Source organism: Lampetra planeri, chromosome 3 (assembly GCF_965212315.1).
Source record: "Lampetra planeri chromosome 3, kcLamPlan1.2.h2, whole genome shotgun sequence".
NCBI classification, from domain to species: Eukaryota; Metazoa; Chordata; class Hyperoartia; order Petromyzontiformes; family Petromyzontidae; genus Lampetra; species Lampetra planeri.
In genome coordinates, this window is record NC_136109.1 from 9669359 (window position 1) to 9690672 (window position 21314).

The 21314-nt window shown below is 52.6% G+C and overlaps 1 protein-coding gene and 1 long non-coding RNA gene across 4 annotated transcripts; one reads left to right on the forward strand and one right to left on the reverse strand.

The window, feature by feature from the left end:
* Window positions 1-5796: 5796 nt before the first annotated feature.
* Window positions 5797-19043, reverse strand: LOC144717312 (uncharacterized). 2 transcript variants are annotated; one of them, XM_078592790.1, is made up of 5 exons: window positions 18853-19043; window positions 15796-15833; window positions 9824-10123; window positions 7686-7868; window positions 5797-6559 (listed from the first exon to the last, which is right to left on the reverse strand). In XM_078592790.1, the coding sequence occupies exons 1-5, from the start codon at window positions 18861-18863 to the stop codon at window positions 5799-5801; spliced, it is 1293 nt and encodes a 430-aa protein (XP_078448916.1). In that variant the 5' UTR covers window positions 18864-19043; the 3' UTR covers window positions 5797-5798. The 2 variants fall into 2 exon arrangements, with proteins under 2 accessions (XP_078448916.1, XP_078448915.1); XM_078592789.1 differs by having other exon boundaries at window positions 5797-6562.
* LOC144717345 (uncharacterized) lies at window positions 9417-13609 on the forward strand. 2 transcript variants are annotated; one of them, XR_013585081.1, is made up of 3 exons: window positions 9417-10494; window positions 12842-12938; window positions 13381-13609. It is a non-coding gene; the product is annotated as an uncharacterized LOC144717345 (long non-coding RNA). The 2 variants fall into 2 exon arrangements; XR_013585080.1 differs by lacking the exon at window positions 9417-10494 and having other exon boundaries at window positions 11311-12938.
* Window positions 19044-21314: the final 2271 nt, after the last annotated feature.

Consider the following 21314-nt stretch of genomic DNA (forward strand, 5'->3'; position numbering starts at 1 on the left):
GCGCCTCAAACGCGACCGCATCTCAGGTTGGAAGAAACGGAACGAAGACGCGTGGGGGGATAGGAGCGGCCGAGTTACAGGACGCTGGGAGAATACGTCGGCTTAGATCCCTTCTCACCGTTGCGATGGCGTCGCCCACGTTGAGCGTGCTTCGTCGGTTCTACTTCCGATGCCCGTTCCGATGATGTGCGTGCGTGTACGTAGTCGAAAACGGACCCAGAAGAAAAAAAAAGACTTAAACAACATTAATCTTTGGTGTTTTCGGTAAAGTCACGAAGGTAAAAAAGAAAATTAAAATAAATTTAAACACGACGTTTCGGAGGCAACACAAGCTTCCGTCTTCAGGTGGCACCGTCACACAGTAATTTTAATAATAATTAATTATTATTAAAATTACTGTGTCACAGCAAAATTACTGTGACACAGTAATTTTAATAATAATTACTGTGTCACAGCAAAATTACTGTGTCACAGTAATTTGAATTACTGAAGACGGAAGCTTGTGTTGCCTCCGAAACGCCGTGATTTAATTTATTTCTATTTTCTTCTTCACCCACATGACTTTACCGAAAAAACCAACGAGTATGGACCCTCGCAGTCACGAAAACTTCATCCCTAGAATTAAACAAAATTACTTTATCGGCACCGAGGCTCCCACGAGGCCACGTGGGGGGAGCGGGGCGGCTTCGGCCAGAAGGCTGCCGTAGAGCGGCGGCGGTCGTGTCATTGCGGTTCTCTCGCGGCGAGTGACGGCGTCTTTATAAAAACAAGGGTGTCACTGCCGCCGACACCGCCGCGCTTCCTCGAATCAAATCGATGCCGAGCCGCTCCCGTTGCCGAGATTCGGCGGTGAACGGGGGGACACCCCGGCACCGCGACCCTGCCGCGACTTGCAGGGCGTCCCGGGGAACGGGAGAAAGGCGTCTCGGGACGCCGGGTCTAGGACAGAGGTCGATTTGCGCGCAGGGCAAAGGGGCGGCATCGGGAGAGCGAATAAGAGCGGAAGCCAAATAATGCGGCGGATGTCAACGGCCTTCGGGGGGCGTGTGGCGCGATCGGTGTGAACGCGTTAAGCGGGTTCGAGTTTGGACACCAAGCAGAGAGGGGGTTGGCGTGTCTACCGCACCGATGATCTCCTATAATACAGGCAGTCCCCTGAGTTACGATGGTCCGACTTATGATATTTCGATCTTACGATGGCGATAGCGATACGAGAAAATTGCCAGCAACAACCTTAACATCGTTCAAGTGTGCAGACGACAGACAGAAGCTTGGTGAATACAGTACAATATGATACGTTACGATACGTTCAATGCATGTGTGTGATACGTAGCTTTAGCGATTTCATTTTGGGGTTACCACGATACGATATGTTCAATGCATGTTAAAAGTTTTTATGGCAGATGGGACTGTTTCCTGAAAAAACTTTCTATTAAATTGCAGTTCATATAGGTAGGCTAAGAATTTACCTTGTTTGTTTTACTTTACATTTTACCGTGCAATACAGTATTGTAATCAATAAATACATACGGTATATAGTGTATACAGTACGGCACTGTTAATTGTTCTGTTTTGCTAAATTATCACCGTTCTTTAAGACTCCTGGGTAGGCTAGGCCATCTTCGACTTACGATATTTTCCACTTACGATGGGGGTCGTCGTAACGCATCTCCGTCGTAAGTAGAGGACTACCTGCAATAGCCGAAGCAGTGTTAACACCCGACACTGCTCGAAAACAGCGAAACCCCGTTCTAATACAGGTCGGATACATCTGGTATCGGGGGGGGGGGGGGGGGACCGTAATACTGCCGTGCTGCGGGACGGGGATCAATGTGACATGTTGGGGTGGGCTTTCGCGACCAACGCTCTTCACGATGGAGGTTCCTGTTGGGTTAGATCGCGGGAAAAAGTATAAACGTGCCACCACCAGCGGGGGATTTTTGACGCGCGTAAAAAAAATGCGCCAAATGAGTTGCCCGCTTCAGCCCCGCCGGTTGTGCGCTGGGGGAGTGAATCCGCGGCATTTACACTCCGAGTACGGTGCGACGTTTCCGCTGGTTGATTACGCCCCAGCATCGAAAAACAAAGCGCACACCGGGACACACACACACACAGCCACCCTCCCGTCAGTTTAACGCCGCCCACTTGAACATAGTCACGCCCACACGACCACTTAGCACCGCCCGCCCCCCAAAGACATAGACCCCCGCCCCCCCCCCCCCCCGTATAGCCTTAACGGACTGTTGGGGCAAGTGTTGTTAGCGAGCAGCACCTATGAAGGCCGGCACGTTACACGAGGGGGTGGGTCAGAGGTCGCAAACGGGTTTTGATTCCTTACCCGGCCGCACCAGGGTCGCAAACGGGTACCTGTACCCTACCCGATACCCGGGTACGGGTAGGGTACGGGTATCGGGTACCTGATTGCGACCTCTGGGATGAAGCCAAGTTGCAGGCGCGGGTGGGTTGATTCTAGGAACTTGAATTGTGAGAAGAGACAAGACGTTGGGAGATGAGTGACAAACGGTGACTCACCAGTGACTCACGGCCTACCCGTACCAGGCCGCACCAGGGTCGCAAACGGGTACCCGTACCCGGCCGGGTCACCGGGTTCGTAGAGTCAACCGCTACGAACTCGGGTCACCGGGTTCGTAGCGCTCCACACCACCGCACACGCGAGCGTCGTCGCCGTAACAGAGCGAGCAAATCGGACGCCCATCAGAGATTTGCCCCCCCCCCACACCCCCCCCCCCCCTCCCTCATATAGGGAAGAAAGTGTAGGCGTTGCATTGACCAAAGGGGGGGCCCACGTGTCTGCCCCATACACACACACATTACATGTTCATTGTAGTATCGTGAACCGAGGTGACTTCGTATCGATTCAGCTCGGCCGATCCGGCACCCAAGCTCGATGTCAAGCGAGTATAAAAGGAACGATGAACGGCCCGAGTACCCGACCCTGCGAGAAACGGCGGTCGAAAACCCCCCCTCCTCTCGCGCAACCGACGACGTTGCCGACGTACGCGTCGTAACGTCGTCCGTTTCTCCTCCGACTCCGTTTCGACGCGCGTCTTGAAAGCGTCGCTTCATTGGCAGTCGATTCGCGAGGCGATCGAACAACACCTGCGTCGAGTGGCCGCGCGCCCGTCGGCAAGATCTGCGGCGGCTGCCGTCGCGCTCCGCTTTTACCGGAACCACGCGGCGCCACCCCGCCGTTCACAGGCCCATTTCCTGACTCAAGAGCCGAACGGGTCTCACGAATACTTTTGACGGGCAACGCATCAACAGCAACAACCGTCGTTCGCCGTTCGGTCGCGGTGACGTCGCCATGGCAGCTGCGCCGGGCTAGGTGCACTTGGAGGCCACGCAGAGTGTCGAAGGCTCGCTACTGGCAGGAGGTCACGGGACAGACCCAGGGTGCCGCGGGTTGACTAACCGAGATGACTGGCAGATGCCAACTTGCTGTGTTTTAGCCGCCCGACGCTCCGCTCGTTGTTGTGAGCGTCGCTCCTCCGCCCTGCCGCTGTTGTTGCGAGGCCTCCAACTGCCCTTCACGAGCCTCCTCCTCCTCCACAGACGCCGATCTTGACACCGCCGGTACCGGTCATCGGCAAGTCCACTCGGCTCCACATCCTCCTCTACCACATCAAGTCCATCTCTTCTCTAGCCCGTGCCGCGCCCGGTTAGCGCCCCTCTCTCCGGCCAAACAAAAGACACACACACGGCGCTGTCGCCCGTCACCGCAAGAGGTCCCTCGCCCCGGCAGAGGTGATGGAGCGCGCTAATACGAGAAACGCCGGGACTTGCCGAAGCGAATCGATTGCCCCTCCGAGCGAAGGACGTTGCTCGTGGGATCACGTCAACTCGATGGGGTGGCTCGCGCAGGGACCGTGATGGCTACGGTGCAACGTGGCCCGCGGTCGATCGCTGCGTAGGCATGAATGTGCCATGAATGACCAAACGGTGGGCCACTTTGCCGAAATATCGCTTGTGGCCAGGTCGCTTCTGAAGTTTATCACCTCGGTGGGCTTTGCCTGGTAGGATGGGGATGGTTTAAGTTGTATTTGTATGTGTCCGAGTGATTTGTTTACCTTTCTTGATCGTGTTTTTGTACCGTTTGTTGTTGTGACGTTCTTACCCGTGTCCCTACTGGGCATCTGTCAAAAGAAGAGCTTCATAGCTCGTCGGATTCCTCCAGTATAAATAAACATTCTGATGAACTGTTAACTATTTGTGTTTTGCCAGGTGAAGCCCATACTGAGATGTGAATGATAGCTTAACGAAGTGGCTTTTCGTCACGTGGACATTTATAGCAGCCAAATACTTTTGAAACTCACACTGATTCTGCGTGTGGAGCGGGAAAACCTGGAGGACCCGGAGAAAAAAAATCCACATGACCCCGAGGAGAGAGACCATGCAAACTCCAAATATACAGCAGCAGGCATCGTCAGGGTCGCGATAGAACCCATGAGCTCCCGTATACCAGGCGAGGTAGTTAACGTCCCGCCACCCATGATGGCTGGTGGGTCACGGCCCGAATGTTGCGAGAAAAAAGAACTCCCGCGGCCGTCGGGAAGGTGCAGCACAGCGAAGTCTCATTGAAACATGGGGATCGAGCGTTCCCCCCCCACACCCTCACACGCGTGGGGGCTTTCTCCGGGTATGAACACTGGACAGTTGGGTGCAAAAAAACACCTCGAGATATGCACGGCAGAACCCCCCTCTGAACGACCACCCCCATTAACGACTGATCGCTTAACAGCGGGGGCCTCCGTGGAGGCCAACGTGTTCGCTTACCGACCATTCCCCTGTTTTTAACGACGGGCCGTTTGCAGGTCCGGTGAAGATTAATTAATGCATCGATCGGCCACGTTTATTTCAATATTACGGTGTTCATAATGCTGTTTAGTATCTTTACGTGTTAATATCCGTTGTTTAAATACTTATAAAAGCCACGTTTTCTGGCTGTGAAAACGGGGTTCACCTTCGATGCCATCGGAACGAATTGAGCCTTTGTAGCGCGCATTTCCCCGACTCGCTTAACGACCAAACCGCTTTGCGGACACGTGAACGGTGACTGGCGACAAAATGTTCAAAGTCAACAGCCGTCGTCACCTTGTTTAACACCGGCTAGTCACGTGACCACCTATCAAGTGACCGAGAAAGAGCCGTGGGAGGGGTGGGGGGGGGGCGGTCCAGTTCGCGAGGCTGATGATTTTCGGCGGCGGCGGCGGCAGAAAAAAAAAAACCCCCAAAACGCACAAAAACCTCCGTCTCCCGTCTGCCACTTAAATGACGACGATGACGCCGACGACGACGGTGGCTACAGGACCATGGCTACAGCGACGACGACGACGACAAAACTCGCTCGACCATCACGGCTGCCGCAGAGAAATCAAAACTTAAGAACACGGCGGGCGGTGGGGGGGGGGCGGTGGTGATGGGGGACGGGGACGGGGACGGGGTCACGGTCCAACCATTCCCCTCGCTTCCCTAGCAAACGACGGTTCTCTTCTCCTCCCCTCGGTCCCCCCGCACCTCCCACCCCCCACGGAACCTTCCCCCTCCCCCCCGCGCCGACCGGCGCGCGCCGTTGACCGCCCCTCCCGCCGGCATCTCCGCCGTGGGAGCGGCCGTTCCCCCACTCCCCGTTGGTGAGCGGAGTGGGAAGGAAAAAAAAATCGGGCGAGGCATCGACACCGCCGTTCTCCTCCCTCTGACGGACGGCCAGTGAGGGGGGGGGGGCAAGGGGGGGGGGGGCAAGGGGGGGGGGGCAAGGGGGGGGGGGCAAGAGGGGGGGGTCACCCTTTACTCTCGTCCCCTTCCGCCGCCTCCACCGCGGCTGCCCACGCGAGCTCGGCGCGCGCGTGCGACCGCATGTGGTGCTTGAGGTTGGAGCTGAACGAGAAGGCTTTGCCGCACTCGCCGCAGCTGTAGGGCGTCTCGCCCGTGTGCGTGCGCTGGTGGCTCTTGAGGCTGTAGTTGCGCGCGAACTCCTTGCCGCACACGTCGCAGCTGTACGGCTTGGCGCCCGTGTGCAGCCGCCGGTGCGTGACGAGGTGGCCGCTCTGAGTGAACGCCTTTCCGCACTCGTCGCAGCTGTACGGCGTCTCGCCCGTGTGCGTGCGACGGTGGATGCGGTAGGAGCCGCGGCGGGCGAACGCTTTGCCGCACGCCTCGCAGCGGTAGGGCGTCTCGCCCGTGTGCGAACGCTGGTGGGCGCGCAGGTCTCCGCTCTGCGTGAACGCCTTGCCGCAGATGTGGCAGAAGTAGGGCCGCTCGCCCGTGTGCGAGCGCACGTGCACCGTCAGCTGGCCCGACCACGCGCAGCGGAAGTCGCAGCGGGAGCAAGCGTACGGGCGCTTCGATGTTTCGTCGGTGGCGGCGGTGGTGGCGGCGGTGGTGGCGGCGCCGTTGCGCTCGCTGCGCTTTGACGGAGGCTTGGCGGGGGGGGCGGGCTGGCCGTCGGCGGGGGGGGCCCGCGCGCGCGACTTTCGCACGCGGCCGCCGTGCAGGATCGGGCGGCCGGGACGACGTTTCGGGCAGCCGCCCTCGACGATGTCTGCTGAGAGACGGGAGGTGGGGGGGGAGGTGCAGTTGTGGTTGTTGTTGTTTGACTCGCATCCCACTGGGATTTTTTGTACATAGTGTTGGTGTGCGGTGCTTTTTCTGCAATATTTTTCTGTCTTTTCTTGGATTTTCTGTTTGCACTTAGTCACATAGTCACTATAAAAGGTTTTCTTGTTCATGTTTTTGTTATTTGTTTGTTGCGGTTGCACCCAATTCAAGAGCCGAATGGCTCACAGGGCTACACCTAATACATGAACTTGAACTTGTTGGGGGAGCAGAGGGGGGGGGCAGCGCTTGCTGCCAACCGCTTGAAGTATTTTATTTAAGTTACACAATCAGAATATATGGGCGCTGTTATGAATTTCCACGTGACGATGATGAGCCAATTTCTTTGATCCATCATTTGCGACAGCCAGGGTCGATTATGAATAAGTATAACCCGTAAAAACAAAGTTTTTCACTATAAATCCTTTATATGCGTGGTAGCGAACTAAACATAAAGGATTTAAAAAAATATATTCGCCTGTGGAGGACGCGGGGATCGATCCCGCGACCTTTGGCATGGGAAGCGAGGGCGCTACCAACTGCGTTACTCCACCACGGCCTGTGGAGGGGTTACGCTCTGGGCTCTTACACTGTGACGTTCAGCCAAATCCATGAATGAGTTCTATTTGAATATATGTAAAATAATTTTTTTTTTGCCTAAAAAGTGTAAAATTTTGGGAATTTCTTAAAAATTTTGGGAGTCTGTGTGGAAAATGTCAGCTCGATTGGATCACGGGAAGTGGGTTAAAAAACGAGCGAAAGATTTGCACGGTCCTAAGCAAGCAAGCAAGCACGCAAGCAAGCAAACTTAATATAAAGGATTAAAAAGAGGGCTCTTTCCCCCGTAGCTCATGGGGCCCTTACGTGACGAAATAAAAAAAAAAGTTGTAATACGACTGCGACCGCACGAACGTTCAATCGCCGCTTGCACCCCCGCCCGAAAGTTTTCTTGTCTGTAACCGTCCGTCTGGCACTGGGTTCACGATAAAAAAAAATGTAAAAAAAAATTTTCCGATAAAACATTTTTTTTTACAAATAAAAATTACGATAACAAAAACCAAAAAATCACGTACCGAGACCGCCCTGCGCTTCGTGTAAACCACCCAGCGCCCCCTCAAGGTCACCCATCGCTGCTCCCGGCACGTCCCCGCCGGAGTCGATACCTTGGCTGGGGGGCTCCTCGGCCAGGGGCAGGATCCAGTGCTCCTCGTCGTCGAGAGCCGTGGGAGACGGAGGGAGGAACTCCCCGGCCTCGTCTGGGAGGGGAGGGGAGGGAGGAAAAACAATCCCAACGAGCACAGCGGCAAATCTCCGTTAATACTGGTTGGAACCCACTGGTTGCACCAGCCCACAGGGGATTATTGTGTCCGTCCGCCAGTCCGTCGTGCAGGCAGGGGCTGGGTGGGGAGGGGTGGGGAGGGTCTGGGTGGGGAGGGTGGGGCTGGGTGGGGAGGGGCTGGGTGGGGAGGGGAGGGTGGGGAGGGGAGGGTGGGGAGGGGCTGGGTGGAGAGGGTGGGGCTGGGTGGGGAGGGGCTGGGAGGGGAGGGGCTGGGTGGGGAGGGTGGGGAGGGGCTAGGTGGGGAGGGGAGTGTGGGGAGGGACTGGGTGGAGAGGGTGGGGCTGGGTGGGGAGGGTGGGAGGGGTGGGGCTGGGTGGGGAGGGGCCGGTCACCCCGTGGTGCCCTTATAAAACTCAACGTTTAACCTACTCACGCCGGCTTGTGCCCGCCCTCACAGTCGGCCATATTTGCGGAATACACCACGCCGCCGTTGACCCTGGCCATTGACCGAGCAACCCAACGTTCCTACCAGCTCCCTCCGCAGAAATGTGTTATTTTCACTGACGGGAGGCAAGCCGCGTTAGGCTTTCGCGACCGACGTTGCCCATAACGGAGCGTCAAGTTCTTTGAGGAATGGATCGCGAAAATACCGATGCGTCGTTACAATTGTTAACGCTGCCATGGGGGGGTCTTCTCTCCAACTACCGATTCACTCACTCGCCACCCATTCACTCACCCACGAACACACCCAATCACCCACTCAATCGCGAGATCATTTCACCCACCCACTCTGCTAATCACCTGCCCACTCACTCACTGCCTGCCGGCCGAGTCGCCCTTAATAAAGAGCGTCTTAAATCTACGTGCTTCACTCGGGAGAGAAATTCATATTAATAACGATAATCGTCAAACTCAGGCCGAGGAGTTTCAAGGTGCGAGGCGCTCATCGTTGCGACCACCGCCACCTGGGGCCCGTTTTTTTACGTGAACGGGGCTCTGTACGACGGTTTCGCAGATAATACGACGACGATCCACATTCACCGCTTATAACGGTTCAATCTACAGTAAAACCTTGGATTGCGAGCATAATTCGTTCTGGAAACGTGTTTGTAATCCAAAGCACTCGTATATCATCTTCTTGGTTCTTTCGGTAAAGTCACGTAGAAGGGAAATCATAAAATAATAAAAATAACACGTAATACAATATTTCTCACGATGTTTCAGCCACAACAAGGTGACAAACAGGTCTATGTGAAAGACGCTGTCTTTCCGACAGACCTGTTCTTCACCTGAGGACGGCTGCTTGCGTTGTGGCCGAAACGTCGTGAGAATTATTTTAATGTTTTATTTTATTATTTTATTATTTCCCTTCTACGTGACTTTACCGAAAGAACCAAGAAGATGATGCCAGTAAATTATGATTAATGGATTGAATGAATTGGGAATGAGTGACATACTTCAAACGAGAACATGAAGATGGAACAGTAACGGTGGTGGTTATGAGGGTGAGATTAATGGAGGGGGGGGGGGGGGGGTCGTGGGGTGAGCTTGGGTCAACAAGAAGTGAGTTTTGAGCGAGGAGCGGAAACTTAGTGAGCGAAGGGTGACCGCTTAACACGGAGGGGGGAAGTTTGTTCCAGTGAAGGGCGGAGGGCGAGAAGAGAGAGAGAGAGCGGAAGTGTGGCTTGAGCACGAGGCGGAGAAGGAGGAACAGAGAGAGACAGAGAGACAGCAAAGAGTGAGAACGTAGTAAGGGGGCGAGAAGGCGACACGGAGAGAAATATGCGAGAGAGTTCGCAAGGTGCGGTGGGGGGGGCGAGACCACGACGGGATTTGTGAACGTACGATTCTTACATCAATTCGATTTGAAAATTCGATCCGAGTAACAACGGACGCACGAATTAGATAAACCTCACGCCATGCGCCACTCACTGAGGAAGCCCAAACTGTGCATGTGATCATCCTCCTCGTCCTCTTCCTCCTCCTCCTCTTCCTCCTCCTCCTCTTCTTCTCCGGCGGCGATGGTCGACGCGGCGCCAGCGTCGCACAACCCCACGCCATCCATGGCGGACCGCGACGGTGGTGGCGGCGGCCGACGGTTCAGACCGACGGGCTTCCCAGTGTCAAGCCGCCAGCGGAGGACGATGAGGATGAGTCGGTGGTCGTGGTGGTGGCGGGTGGCGGCGTTGTCCCAGCGAGGAGGAGTCCCGTCGTTGGGAACCGGTTGAGGGGCTGGGAGACATCGGGGCGGGGAGGGCGGAGGAAGAAATGAAATTGCAAGGTCGGCGAGGTCGACGAGCCGGTAGACCCCGTTGTACGTACTTGAGTGTGTACGTACTTGAACTTCTTTCGCACCGTACGCAGCCAACCACGCTAATCGGAGGTGCGGGTGGGAAGGACAACAAACTAAACACAAAACGCAGTTCTAAAGAAATTAGTTTTGAATCTAGACGAGTCAAAAGTTGCGTAAGCTTCGGTTCGCTTCCTAATATCGGAAGAGCGTTCCAGACGGCCGCACCATCATCGACGACAACATCACCATCATCGACGACAACATCACCATCATCAACGTCAACAACGTCCCTCACGTTCTCATCATGCAGGTACCTCCTCAACATCACCATCACCACCATCACCACCATCATGGGGATTTAACTTCTTTCGCACCGTACGCCGTGCCAACCGCGCTAATCCGAGGTGCAGCCTGGCAGAGCAGTCTCTCAGGAAGTTGTGAGCGCTGGGCTCAGCGGTCAATCCGAGCCAATCGCTCGCAAGAATGCAGAGTGATATCCGAACCGATCGTGAACTAGATTTGAAGCTTTCGTGACTGCAAGGATTCATATTCTTAGGTTTTTTCGGTAAAGTCACGTAGGTAAAAAATTAAAATTCATAAAAGTGAAATTAAAATAAAATAAAAATCACGACGTTTCAGAGGCAACACAAGCTTCCGTCTTCAGGTGGAACAGTCACAGCACGATAGCTGTATCAAGTGAGAGAATTTACAGAAAAAACCGTGTTTTTATATATACTGGTTAAGGGTGGGAGGAGCCAAGGTAGGCCCTGAATATTATTTATGTGAGGTTCGGTGCGGCTGAAACACGCTGTTAGGAATGAGCCTTTGTTGTGTAAACTACTCACTCTCACTTGATACAGCTATCGTGCTGTGACTGTTCCACCTGAAGACGGAAGCTTGTGTTGCTTCCGAAACGTCGTGATTTTTATTTGATTTTTATTTTACTTTTATTAATTTAAATTTTTTACCTACGTGACTTTACCGAAAAAACCTAAGAATATGATCGTGAGCTACCAACCCCCCCCCCCGCCCCCGATCACTCGCTTGCATTCAAACAAGTTCAACATACGTACATCTGTGGGGGGTGAATTACGTTGGAACAACTTCGCTGACCGACACGCCACGGGGGGGGGGGGGGGGAGGGGCCTTCGACAGGCCGTGGATTGTTACTTTGAACTTCTTTCGCACCGTACGTGGGCGCCACCGTGGCAAGGTCACTAAACAAACATCTCATGACTACCACCACCACCATAACATTCAAGGTCACTCAACAAACATGTCATCACTACCACCGCCACCACCTCACTCAAGGTCACTCAACAAACATCTCATCACTACCGCCACCACCACCACCACACTCAAAATCACTAAACAAACATCTCATCACTACCACCACCACCACCACCACTACGATCAAACTCAAGGTGACTAAACGCGCTTCTCGCCACCACTACCACCGCCACCACCACCGCCACCACCACTATATTGTTCCGTGCATCTGGATCCGTGGCAGATAGTCTACGTCACCGTGGCAAAGATGTTAACTACATCGTCTGGTATACAGGAGGTTGTGGGTTTGAGCCCGACTCTGACGACGTCTGCCGTACGTTCGGAGTTCGCCTGTTCTCCCCGTGGCCGCGTGGGTTTTTCCTCCGGGTCCATTGAGAGAGATGCGCTTGGAGTATTTGGCTGCTATAAATGTCAACGTGATAAGCCACTTTTCGTTGGGCTGTCACTTGTGATGTCCGGGTCATTGCTGCAAAAAGAGCTAGTGGGCCTTACCTGGTAAAATACGAAAAAATAGTTAAGTTCAAATACCACCATTGGAACCTCCTTTGCCAGTAGTAAAATATGATAATAGTTTTTTTACACTTTTATCTGGCAACAAAACTGACACCTTTTTTTACAAGGAGTCATGTTTGCATTGACCACAATACCTGCGGTCGGAATGCAAACAAAAAAAACACAACTCTGATGATGTATGCACTGTCCTTGAAGTTGATTGGTCCACACCCGAGACAGCTTTCCTTAGAGCCTAGTCTCACATGGTGTTGGACCAGATGACGCCAAAACGCGCACAACTCTAGGACAATGCACCATCAGAGTATGAGAGCTCGGGGTAAGCATTTACACCATTGGAACCTCATTTGCCAGTAGCAAAATATGATAATTGTTTTTTTACCCTTTTATCTGGCAACAAAACTGAAACCTTTTTAGCAAGGAGTCATGTTTGCATTGACCACAATACCTGCGGTCGGAATGCAAACAAAAAAAACACAACTCTGATGATGTATGCACTGTCCTTGAAATTGATTGGTCCAACACCATGTGAGACTAGGCTCTAAGAAAAGCTACGTTTACACAAATAACACGCGGTTGCGCACGGTAAACCCACACCAATTTAACTACACCTAGCACATTTTAAGAAATTAAGTTAATTCATAAACGGAGCTCTGTGTCAATCCCACCGCTGCATGAATGCCTCCCCGCGCTCCATCAATAACGGAGCCTTTGGCTTGACCATACTTATCCACACTTGCCGTGGATTTCACACCTGATGACGACTGCTTGTGTTGCAGTCGAAACGTCGTGAGAATTTTTATTGTTTCATATTCAGATCATTTTATTATTTCCCTTCTACGTGACTTTACCGATAGAACCAAGAATATTTGACCATACCTCACCACGCTGGTCAGCGCGGACGACGTACGTGTCCCGTCATCGGCAGAAGTTGAAGAACAAGGATGGGAACAGGTGACAATGCGTACTTTACTAAGCATCTCTTCGTACTCATTGACATGTAAATGTTTTCTCTAACCCCTCCCTGTCTCCGCCTCCGCCCCCCCCTGTCTATTTAAGGCCACCCCACAGAGACGATCTCCCTCTCTGTACCTGTGTTACTCTCTCTCTGTGTATCTTGGTGATATCTGTCAGCTTATATGTCTGTCTATAGTTTTCTGGTTAGATTCTATGTCGCTATTTCATTTATACCTGATGACGATTGCTTGTGTTGCAATCGAAACGTCGTCGTATGCTATTATTTAATTTATTATTTTATCTTCATACGTGACTTTACCGAAAGAACCAAAGAATAATTCCTGCAGTCACGAAAGCTCCAAAATTACGAGGTGACAATGCCTTTGCCCGTTGCAGCACCAACGCATTGGAATAATAACATCATAAATCTTCCTTACAGAAACACCCTGAAGCAGACGACTGCCGCTGGATGCAACCGCATTTGCGAATCCGACTTGCAACTTTCATCCTCGACAGCTCGTGTAGCAAAAGTTAAATTTGACTGTGCAATCCTCCTGAGGGGCTGCGTTGTCTTGGTGTGGTCTGGGACTGTCGCTGCTGTTGTTTTGCTGCCTTGCCCAAGATTGGGAATTAGTGTACTTGTGCAATTTTGAACTTGATTTAACGTATTTTTTTTGCTGTGTGATTTCCTTTCCTTGCCGAAACTTTGCACTGCCATCGTGTTTTTAAATCCTTTATATTAAGTTCGCTTGCTTGCTTGCTTAGGACCGTGCAAATCTTTCGGTCGTTTTTTAACCCACTTCCCGTGATCCAATCGAGCTGACATTTTGCACACAAACTCGTTGTGCGTGACAATAAATGTTCGTGAAAATTTTACACTTTTTAGGACAAAAATATATTTAATTACCAATTGCTTAATGGTGAAATGCAATCATCTGACCCATAGGTGGCAGCCATCTCAAGCCAGAGGACGAGAGAACTCTAGCCGCCACGCATATAAAGGATTTATAGTGAAAAACTTTGTTTTTACGGGTTATACTTGTTTTGTATTCTTCTTGGTTCTTTCGGTAAAGTCACATTGAATGGAAATAATAAAATAATAAAAATAAAACATTACAAAATAATTCTCACGACGTTTCGGCCACAACGCAAGCAGCCGTCCTCAGGTGGAGAACAGGTCTGTCGAGAAGACAGAGTCCAAGCCTGGGGTCGTGGGTTCGATCCCGACCCTGACGATGCCTGCTGCTGTATATTTGGAGTTTGTGGTGTCTCTCTCTCATCGTCATCACACGGTGGCTAGGAGATGTTAACTACCTCGCCTGGTATGCAGGAGGTCGTGGGTTCGATCCCGACCCTGACGATGCCTGCTTTTTCTTTGCAGTTTGCGGTGTCTCTCTCCCCGTGGTGGTCGTGTGGATTTTTTTTTTCTCTCCGGGTCCTCCGGTTTTCCCCTCCACATTCAGAATCAACGTCAAGCGTGTTAAGAGAGTATTCGACTGCTGTTATAAATGTCTACCGTGACGACAAGTCACTTCGTTGGGCCTTAATTTGTGGCAGCCAAGGTCGCGTCTGAAAAAATTAACCCGTAAAAACAAAGTTTTTCACTATAAATCCTTTACGTGCGTGGCATCGGTTTTATTTTATTATTCATTTCTGTTTTTCTTGAGTAAGGGTTTCATTTTTATCACATTGGTATTTTAAATTAAATATGAAAAAAAAAATGTCCTAAAAATTGGAAAATTTTGGAACAAAAATTTTCACGAAAATAAATTGTCACGCACAACGAGTCTGTGTGCAAAATGTCAGCTCGATTGGATCACGGGAAGTGGGTTAAAAAACGACCGAAAGATTTGCACGGTCGTAAGCGCGCAAGCAAGCAAGCAAGTGAAATTAATATAAAGGATTTAAAAAGAACTACGCAACCTCAGTGGGCCTCCTCCGGTAAAATATAAAAAAGATTTGAGTATCTTGAGATGACGCAGCAATTGTGCGCGTGGGCTACGGCTGGCTCACTGATGAGCACAGACACAACAACAACCGCCATTCGCCACTAAGTGGCGGTGACGTCACCACGGCGCTTGTGCCAGGCTATGTGCACGTTGAGGCCACGTGAAGTGTCGAACGCCCACAGGCAGGAGGTCACGGGGCAGACCCAGGTGCCGTGGGTCGACTGAGATGACTGGCCGATGCACCACCTGTGCCCCCCCTACTGTGCCAACAACACCACCACCAACACACCAACACTGTTGCTCTGAGTCTCTGTTTAACAACTCGCGGAAAGCCTGGCTCGATGATCACAAACCCCACGGCAAGGCCGTTCGTTCCGCATGCTGTGAGGGTTGCTGATTCTTTAACACGGCAGAGAGGAGAGAGAGGACTTCGGTTCCATTTTATTTCTCACGCAATTCCCTCAATAAATCTTTTTTGGGCACCCAAATGCGTATTTTTTTTTGGATTAGTTTGTTAAGCCGCGCTTTCACGACGACAGAAAGGGCACTAAACTCGAGGCAGAAACACGGTGGGCATCTGCACAATGACGACGCTTTTGAAACGAACGAACGCATGCCTCTGCGTGATTCGCCGCCGTGTACTTTTCGACGCACCGGCACCTGGAACTAACTGTGCCGGGCAAATACAAAATCCATTTCTCTCGACAAACCAAGAGAAGGGTGGCTGCGGCGGCGGCAGCAGCGGCTCACCGATGAGTCCCTGCGAAGGTGGAAACCAGCCAGGCCACGCGGTTTGCGCCCATGCGCAAGGTAAATTCCTCCGATCGCGCCGCGGCTTTTGGTGTGGATGTAGGTGGGTGGGTGGGGGAGGGAGGAAACACACGAAAATAAAACTGATCGCTGACCTTGAAAGCCGCTCTTCATCCACAGGCGTTTGTTGAGACTGTGGTGGGGTCGATTATGTGAGAAAGAGAAAGAGAGAGAGACGAAATCATCTTATTAATAATTTCTCACCTCGTGTCATTGTTGTTAATACACGGCGATAATTATAATAGCGGCAACGACTTAATGACGGGAATTATTGTTGTTGTTGCTATTGCACCAAAGATCACCTCGCCGACCACCACGACACAGACCGACTCAACGCGAATTGCCACTGAGTTCACCAAAGACAAAGATCCCCCGTGTAGCCTGTTAAAGACTGTTGGGGCAAGTGCTGTTAGCGAGTAGCAGCACCTATGAAGGCTGCCGGCACTGTGGCACACGAGGGGGGTGGGTGGCCAGCACCACCACGCCCGGCCGCCTTTGTCTCCCCCATTGGCGATGTTTACTACACAACATCACTACCAACAACAACACGCACCACCACCAACCAACCACCACCACCACCAACCACCACCAACACTACCACCACCACTAACCACCACCAACACCAACAACACCACCACCACCACCACGCACCACCACCAACCACCACCATCATCACCACCACCACCAACCACAACAACGCACCACCACCATCACCACCGCACCACCAACACCACCAGGGGGTGGGTGGCCAGCACCACCACGCCCGGCCTCCTTTGTCTCCCCAAGTGGCGATGTTGACTACACACCGCACCAGGTGCTCATTTTATGGCTGAGTCGACCTAGGGGGGAGGCCCATGACCGGTTCAGATAATCGTCACCTGGTGTCGGTGGCCGTGAGCGGGAATCGAACCCGGGTCGCCAGGTTCGTAGCGCTAACCGCTGCAAATAATGATGATGATGATTATAATAACAGCAGCGATTAATGACGGAAATTATTGTTGTTGTTGTTGTTATTGTTGCACCAAAGATCATCTCGCTGCACCACCGCTCCCCCCCCACACCATCACCACCATCTGTGGCAGCAGCAGCAACCCACCACCATCACCACCACCAACAACCACCACCACCATCTGTAGCGGCAGCAGCAGCAACCCACCACCACCATCACCACCACCAACCACCACCACCATCACCATCTGTGGCAGCAGCAGCAGAAACCCACCACCACCATTACCACCAACAACAACCACCACCATCACCACCATCTGTGGCAGCAGCAGCAACCCACCACCACCATCACCACCAACAACCACCACCACCATCACCACCATCTGTGGCAGCAGCAGAAACCCACCATCACCACCACCAACCACCACCACCATCACCACCATCTGTGGCAGCAGCAGAAACCCACCATCACCAACAACCACCACCACCATCACCACCATCTGTGACAGCAGCAGCAACCCACCACCACCATCACCACCACCAACAACCACCACCACCATCACCACCATCTGTAGCGGCAGCAGCAACCCACCACCACCAACAACAACCACCATCACCATCTGTGACAGCAGCAGCAGAAACCCACCACCACCAACAACAACAACCACCACCATCACCACCATCTGTGGCAGCAGCAGCAACCCACCACCACCAACAACCACCACCACCATCACCATCTGTGGCAGCAGCAGCAACCCACCACCAACAACAACAACCACCACCATCACCACCATCTGTGGCAACAGCAGCAACGGCCCCGATTAAACCTAAACCACAGCAACCCACCACCATCACCAACAACAACAACCACCACCACCAATAACAACAACGCACCACCATCAACAACGCACCACCACCAACAACCCACCACCACCAACCACCACCATCACCAACAACGCACCACCACCAACCAGCACCATCAGCACTAACAACAACGCACCACCACCACCAACCACCACCAACACTACCACCACCAACACCACCAACAACACGCACCACCACCAACCACCATCACCACCATCACCACCATCACCTACTCTTAAGAGTATGAATCCTTGCAGTCACGAACGCTTCAAATCTAGAATTATTACCACCATCACCACCAACAACGCACCACCACCACCACCGCACCACCACCACCGCACCACCACCAACACCACCGCACCACCACCACCACCAACCACCAACCACCAACACCACCGCACCACCACCACCACCAACCACCAACCACCACCACCAGCTCCAACCGAGATCTCCACTCACCGAGTCTGCGCTGAGCTACGCGCGGGATCCACAATCGTGGACCACAAAACCCCCGCGACAAACCGCACGGCGAGGAGAGGCAATGGATGGGGGGGTGGTGAGGGGGTTGTTCGCTCATCCAGCAGTGGAGCGATCACGGTTTGACTGGCGAGGGATGACGACGATGATGATGTTGATGATAATCATGATGATGTTGTTGATGATAATCATGATGATGTTGTTGATGATAATCATGATGTTGTTGATGATAATCATGATGATGTTGTTGATGATAATCATGATGATGTTGTTGATGATAATCATGATGATGTTGTTGATGATGATGATGATGTTGTTGATGATGATGACGTTGTGATGATGAGTTGATGATGATGTTGTTGATGATGATGTTGTTGATGTTGATAATGATGTTGATAATGATGTTGATGTTGATAATGATGATGTTGTTGTTGATAATGATGTTGTTGATAATGATGATGTTGTTGATAATGATGATGTTGTTGATGATGATGTTGATAATGATGATGTTGTTGATAATGATGATGTTGTTGATGATAATGATGATGTTGTTAATGATAATGATGTTGTTGATGATAATGATAATGTTGTTGATGATGATGATGTTGTTGTTGATGATTGATGTTGATGATGTTGTTGATGATGATGTTGATGCACCATCAAAGCGCGCTGTACCGTGTGGGTGAAGTATGGCCAAACGCACCCGCAATGGCGTGGAGGGGGGGGGGGCAGAGGGGGGGGGCAGAGGGGGGGTGGGGGCAGAGGGGGGGGGGGGCTAGCCCCTCCCCTCCCCCCCTCATCATCATCCAGCAGTGGAGTGAGAGGCGTCTGCGTGCGTGGGAAAATATCAGAGATCGACTCACGCTTTGCACATCCGACGAGGGCTGCTCCTCCGAGGCGCGCGAGTCTCTGCTGCTGCTTGCTGATTGTTGTTGTTGTTGAATTGTTGGTGTTGTTGATTGTTGTTGTTGATTGTTGTTGTTGTTAATGGAGAGCGCGCACTGTACCGCGAGACAGTACGCGCGCTGGGAACACAATGGCCAAGAGGGAGAGGGGCCCCGGAACGCGCATTGAGGGGAGGGAGGGGCCCCGGAACGCGCATTGAGGGGAGGGAGGGGCCCCGGAACGCGCATTGAGGAGGGGGGGGGGGCCGGAACGCGCATTGGCGAGAGGCCCCGGAACGCGCATTGAGGGGCCCCGGAACGCGCATTGAGGAGGGGGAGGGGCCACGGAACGCGCATTGAGGAGTGGGAGGGGCCCCGGAACACGCATTGAGGAGGGGGAGAGGCCCCGGAACGCGCATTGAAGAGGGGGGAGAGGCCCCAGAACGCGCTATGAGGAGGGGGAGGGGGGGCCCGAGAACGCGCATTGAGGAGAGGCCCCGGAACGCGCATTGAGGAGGGAAAGGAGCCCCGGAACGCGCATTGCGGAGGTGGAGGGGCCCCGGAACGCGCATTGAGAAGGGGCCCGGAACGCGCATTGGAGGAGCGGGGCCCCAGAACGTGCATTGTGGGGGGGGGGGGGGCCGGAACGCGCATTGGAGGAGCGGGGCCCCAGAACGTGCATTGTGGGGGGGGGGGCCGGAACGCGCAATGGAGGAGCGGGGCCCCGGAACGAGCATTGTGGGGGGGGGGGGGCCGGAACGCGCATTGTGGTGAGAACCCCGGAACGTGCATTAAAGAGCCCCCCCGGAACGCGCATTGAGGAGGGGGGGCCGGAACGAGCATTGATGAGGTGGGCCCCGGAACGCGCATTGCGGTGATGGACCCCGGAACGCGCATTGCGGTGATGGGAGGGCCGCGCTAGCGAGCGGCTAGATGCAAGCAGTTGAGGAAGACGAAGCAAACTGCTCACTCGAACGCCACAAGTTGGTGCCATTGTGGCCGTAACAACCCCAAACATCTGTGTGAGTCTATGGGTCTCTGTGTGAGTCTATGGGTCTCTGTGTGAGTCTATGGGTCTCTGTTTGAGTCTACGGGTCTCTGTGTGAGTCTATGGGTCTCTGTGTGAGTATATGGGTCTCTATGTAATGGGTCTCTATGTAATGGGTCTCTGTGTGAGTCTATGGGTCTCTGTGTGAGTCTATGGGTCTCTATGTGAGTCTATGGGTCTCTGTGTGAGTCTATGGGTCTCTGTGTAAGTCTATGGGTCTCTGTGTGAGTATATGGGTCTCTATGTGAGTCTATGGGTTTCTGTGTGAGTCTATGGGTCTCTGTGTGAGTCTATGGGTCTCTGTGTGAGTCTATGGGTTTCTGTGTGAGTCTATGGGTCTCTGTGTGAGTCTATGGGTCTCTGGGTGAGTCTATGGGTCTCTGTGTGAGTCTATGGATCTCTGTGTGAGTCTATGGGTCTCTGTGTGAGTCTATGGGTCTCTGTGTGAGTCTATGGGTTTCTGTGTGAGTCTATGGGTTTCTGTGTGAGTCTATGGGTCTCTGTGTGAGTCTATGGGTCTCTGGGTGAGTCTATGGGTCTCTGTGTGAGTCTATGGATCTCTGTGTGAGTCTATGGGTCTCTGTGTGAGTCTATGGGTCTCTGTGTGAGTCTATGGGTTTCTGTGTGAGTCTATGGGTCTCTGTGAGTCTATGGGTCTCTGTGTGAGGTTATGGGTCTCTGTGTGAGTCTATGGGTCTTTGTGTGAGTCTATAGGTCTCTGTGTGAGTCTATGGGTCTCTGTGTGAGTCTATGGGTCTCTGTGTGTCTATGGGTCTCTGTGTGAGGTTATGGGTCTCTGTGTGAGTCTATGGGTCTCTGTGTGAGTCTATGGGTCTCTGTGTGAGTCTATGGGTCTCTGTGTGAGTCTATGGGTCTCTGTGTGAGTCTATGGGTTTCTGTGTGAGTCTATGGGTCTCTGTAAGTCTATGGGTCTCTGTGTGAGGTTATGGGTCTCTGTGTGAGTCTATGGGTCTCTGTGTGAGTCTATGGGTCTCTGTGTGAGTCTATGGGTCTCTGTGTGAACATACAAACTCCAAATATACAGCAGGCGTCAGGGTCGGGATCAAATGCACGACCTTTAGGTAGTCAACATCTCCTCGCCACCGTGGCCCCCGAAGTAAATTATGGGTGGAACAGCGACGCGGCAGTCCACACCGGACAACCAACACGGGTTCAGGTAAAGGTCACGGTCAGAACAATCGGTGGCGAGTGATGTGTCAGAATCAGAATATTTATTTGTACTGGAGGAATCCGACGAGCTATGAAGTTCTTCTTTCACAGGTGTCCAGTAAGGAACGTTACAACAACAAGCAATACAACAACACGATAGCAGCAGTGCAAAGTATAGGACAGGAAAATAAATCAATTTAGAAAAAATATATATACAAATGAA

Bases quoted from the DNA above. Each gene is read 5' to 3' on its own strand.
- LOC144717312 (XM_078592789.1), bottom strand. The intron at 7,869-9,823 runs GTGAGTGGCGCA...CTCCCCTCCCAG, and splicing joins GCACAGTTTGGGCTTCCTCA to ACGAGGCCGGGGAGTTCCTC. The intron at 6,563-7,685 runs GTACGTGATTTT...CCCGTCTCTCAG, and splicing joins CGAAGCGCAGGGCGGTCTCG to CAGACATCGTCGAGGGCGGC.